A 4353-nucleotide genomic window follows, 5' to 3' on the forward strand; every position below is an offset into this window, starting at 1 on the left:
CTGCCACCTCCCCTGACTTGGAGACATAAGGGTGAGTGATGAATCAGTGATGACTGCTCTGGACACTCGTATCTCCATTCAGAGAGGGCCTGTCCCTGCCCTGCTCCTTGCTGCTGGTTGCAGGGCTGTCTGAAGCCTATTTAGCTGCCTCTTTACAAATGCAAGGCATGGGGACAGGTCCTCCACCCAGGAGGAGATGGGAGGGGAGGGAGGAGGTGGCTGGAAAGGCAGTAGCAGAAAGTGTGGAAAAGACAGACACATGCAATGAATGTATGGCTGGACATTCCCCTCAAAATCTTGGAAATCTAGATCTAACTCCTGGGAATTAGGCTTGGAAGGGGGTGCAAAAAAGGAGAGGCAGGGCTGGCTGCACCAGGGCCTGCCTTTTGGGCTCAGCCCCCTCCCCCAATCCTCTCCCTTCCCTATAGGGTAACTTCTTATGAGAGAACGGCATTAAGACCAGGATGGGGGAAGGGAGATTCAGAGAGACAGAGCAAGGCCCTGGATTGTGAGGTACCCTCTAGCTGCCCCACCAAGAGCAGGGACTTTGACCTTTTTTTGTAGCCTCAGTCCTTCACACGGTACCTGGCACAAAGGCCACCCTCAACAGTTAGTGCTTTCTGGCCCATCTCCAGCCCGCAAACCACTTTCCATATTGATATTTACTCCGTACATGTATTTCGGACATTTTCCTATCTGAGTACGGGTTGTTTTTCCCCAGACGGATTAAGGTCCTTGAAGGAGGGTCTGTTTCTACTTGGGTTCTGGGTCCCTAGCTCCTAGCATAGTACTTGGCATACAGTAGGTGCTCACAAATGCTTGCTAAATAGTAGAAGGATCCCTAGACTTGGGATTCAGCAAAACTGGTCCCACCACTCACTTACCATGAGACCCTGTGGAAGAAGAAAAATAAAATAAAATGCAGTTTTTAGAACAGGAAAGAACCTTAGGGCTCACAGGGTCCAATCTCTTCATTTTACAGGAAAGAGAGTGATGGAGGGTGGGAATAAACATGTGTGCAGCACCTACTGTATGCCAGGCACTGTACTAAGTGCATCCTTTGACCCTCACAACAAACCTGGGAAGCAGGTCCTCTTATCATCCCCATAATAAGGAAATGAGGCAGACGGCAGTTAAGTGACTTGCTCAGGTCACAGAGCTAGTAAGTGTCTGAGGTCACATCTAGGCCTGAATCCAGACCTTAAGCTCTACCTACTGAACCACCAGTCTTCAGGTGAGCAAACTGAGGGCGCAGAGAGAGGAAGCCAGCTTGCACACAGAGAGTCAGTGGGAGAGCTGGGATCACCATCCCAGTCCCATGGCTCCTTCACTAGACCATCTCTGACTATAATCCAGAGAACCTACTCAGGATTCAAAGGGTAGCCTACACATCTACTCCTCCATGAAGCCTTCCCAGAGCCCTCCCACCTGAATGAGACCTTGCTGTACCCCTCTTCTATGCTCTCCTCTTTCCTACGGCACCTTCATAACAACCATTCCTCATGCTGTGGCTTCAGTCTGTCAAGCTTTTCCCCACATACTACTGAACTGAACCCTTACTTCAAGCATCCTTTCTTATGGCCCAGTTACTTGTCTACATTTCTTATCTCTTGCACAACTTACAAACATCCTGATGGTATTGATCATGGTTTGCTCACTGCTGCCTTTCTCATAAACATAATGATGAATAAAGAATAGGTGCTTAATAAATGTCTGTGAATGAATGAATGAGGAGATCGAGGGGCATTCAGAGGGACAGATGGAAAAACGTAACACAGAGTATTAACAACAGAATCTTATCACATAGCCCACAAGCAAATCATAAGTACTGCTGGGAGCAGAACAGGTACTCAATAAATGTCTGTGAATGAATGAATGAATGAATGAATGAATGAATGAATGAACCAATGTAGACCAAGGGAGAGTTAGAGGAACAGAAAGTCAAAAATGATACACAGAGGATAAGAACTACGGAATCCTGCATAGCTCATAGGCTACTAAGGCAGCTTGGCAGCACAGTGATGAGGTGTCTGGACTTGGAGTCAGGAAGTCTTGGGGACAACTCTTGCTTCTGACACTTCCTAGCTGTGTGACCCTGGCCATCTGTAAAATGGGGATATTAATAGCACCATCCTCCCAGGGTTGCTGTAAGGATCAGATGAGATTATATTTGCACAGCACTTGGCAAACCTCAAAGCCATATATAAATACCAGCTATTAGTTAAAACTGTCCACAAAGACAGACAGAAAACAGGTGCTCAAAAAATGTCAGCGAATGAATAAATGTAGATCAAGGGGAATTCAGGACAGTGAATATGGCGCTGTGACCACACAAGCTACAAAATCCTAACAAGGGAGGTGTCCTGGGCTTGACTGCCTTGACCATAGACCACCTCTCCACCTCCTATGAAATGGTTAGGGATCAGAGTGGGTCCCCTCCTACAGCATGAGACACAGGAGATAGTGGCCCCCTATACCAGAAGGAGGGAGGACCTAACACAAGCCCATAAAAGGTCAGGACCATGGACAGACACCATAGCATCTTGAACAGCCATGGATAGCCACGTCCTACTTTTTAAAAATCACTAGGGAATGGGATTCTAAATGTCTCCTTCAGTACACCACTCCAATTCAAATTTCTGGAATAGTAATAACGGCTGACATTTACACAGTACTTTACAGCTACGGAAAACCTTGCATAGATTTTCATATGAGATCCTTACAACAGCTCAATGAGACAGACAGTGAAAGTATTATGAGCTCTATGTTTACAGGTGAGGAAACTGAGGCTCAGAGAGTTTGGTTTTCAAAATTACTGAATGACAAAATCAGAGTTTAAATCCTTGTTTACTGACTCGAGGCCAAAGGCTCTTTCCACTATATGATGGTTTCTCCATAGTAATGGAAGTTCTTAATGTGTAACCCAATTCCTTCCTTCTATAAAACAATAAAATGTCTATATGTTGAGTTCTCACTAAAAAGGCAGCTAGAATGTCCCCCTCAGCCTTCTCTGTTGTCTTCTGTGGCCTGGGGAGCCCTGCCCCCTTTCCTGGTCCAGCCCGCTCCTTCACTTACCAGTTGCTTTTCCAGGTATGCCGAACATCATAATCATGGATCTGGTGTTTGTCAGCTTGCTCATCCAGGAAATCAAACATGTATTTGATTGCGAGGGGAAGAGCACTGCCCCTGTGAGCTGTGCTGAAGATGGTCTCAAATAGGTCATCCACAAACTTCTGTAAGGTCCCCTGGAGGCAGGCAGAAGGAAAAAGGAAGCTCAGTTAACTAAGACATGCTAGCCTAATGTTCACAGCATGGTCCCACCAAGGTCAAGGTCATGAGTTTGCCTTTGCTATAATTTTATTCAATGGCCATAGGCTAATGACGAATCTTAACTACATAAAGAGCCCTAATCCTGGCTACAGAAAGACCTACCTACATCCACCCATATGTGGAGGTCTAACTATGGGTACAATGTGATTCCTAATCCTAGACACAGACACTAAGCCGTAATCAAGTTATTCGCCAGACCCTTGGCCAACAAAGGAGCCTGGGCAAGAGACTGAAGAGGAGCCATGTAAATCCCTCCAACCAAGGGAAGCATAATTGATAATGACTCAAGATCGCAAGCTTCCAGAGTGATGACAGACAAGATGCTGGTCCCCATACTTTACAGACTATGGTTTCCCTAACTACTACCTAGAAGGGGAAAGCAGAGGGTTTGTCATCTACAGGGATGGGTTTAAAGGCCTCACAAAACCCAGAAGATTATGTGGCTTTCTATTAGAAGAAAAATGAGATTGAAATCTGGGAACCAAATTCCTGCAGTTCTACTTCCCACCTCATCTGTCGCCCAAGCATATGAAGGTGTGAACTTGGTACATGAATATCTGACCCAATCATCACTGACTATTACCTTGGGACAAGGATGGCTGAGTTCATTTCACAGAAATGGGAGGTTTACAAATGGATTTACATATATTTTCCTAGTCAACAACCATGGGAGCAAAGCAGATTTCTCAGAAGTTCTAAGGAATTAATAACAATCCGTCCGATCTTTTCCAAAGAGCTTCAATGTTTTTTGAAGGGCTTTTTACCTATATTGTGTGAAGAACTTCAGGATGACCCTTGTAAAGGAGATAGGGCAGGGATTATAACTGCCACTTTACAGATAAGGACACTGAGGCTTGTAGAAGGTAAATGAGCCATTTCATCTCTCTCTGGGCATCAGTGTGCTCCTCTGAGAAAGATGTGAGTTTGATCACGAAGGTCCTCTTCTCAGTTCTAAATGTTATAATCCTAATGACTAAGCATTGGTACTCTACTAAGGACAAAAGTGAGCAGGGAGTTGATCTC

At 45.4% G+C, this 4353-nt stretch overlaps 1 protein-coding gene across 2 annotated transcripts in view; it reads right to left on the reverse strand.

Moving 5' to 3' along the window:
• Positions 1-4353, reverse strand: part of PLXNA1 (plexin A1) — a 299363-nt gene that overhangs the window by 33783 nt on the left and 261227 nt on the right. For both annotated transcript variants that reach the window (XM_069083832.1, XM_069083833.1), the window contains exon 29: positions 3076-3245. In XM_069083832.1, coding sequence (XP_068939933.1) covers positions 3076-3245 — 170 coding nt within the window. The remainder of the gene's footprint in view (positions 1-3075; positions 3246-4353) is intronic.

This window comes from Petaurus breviceps, unplaced genomic scaffold (genome assembly GCF_028583685.1).
Source record: "Petaurus breviceps papuanus isolate PSGF00001 unplaced genomic scaffold, PetGlider_PUasm1.0 174, whole genome shotgun sequence".
Taxonomy (NCBI): Eukaryota; Metazoa; Chordata; class Mammalia; order Diprotodontia; family Petauridae; genus Petaurus; species Petaurus breviceps.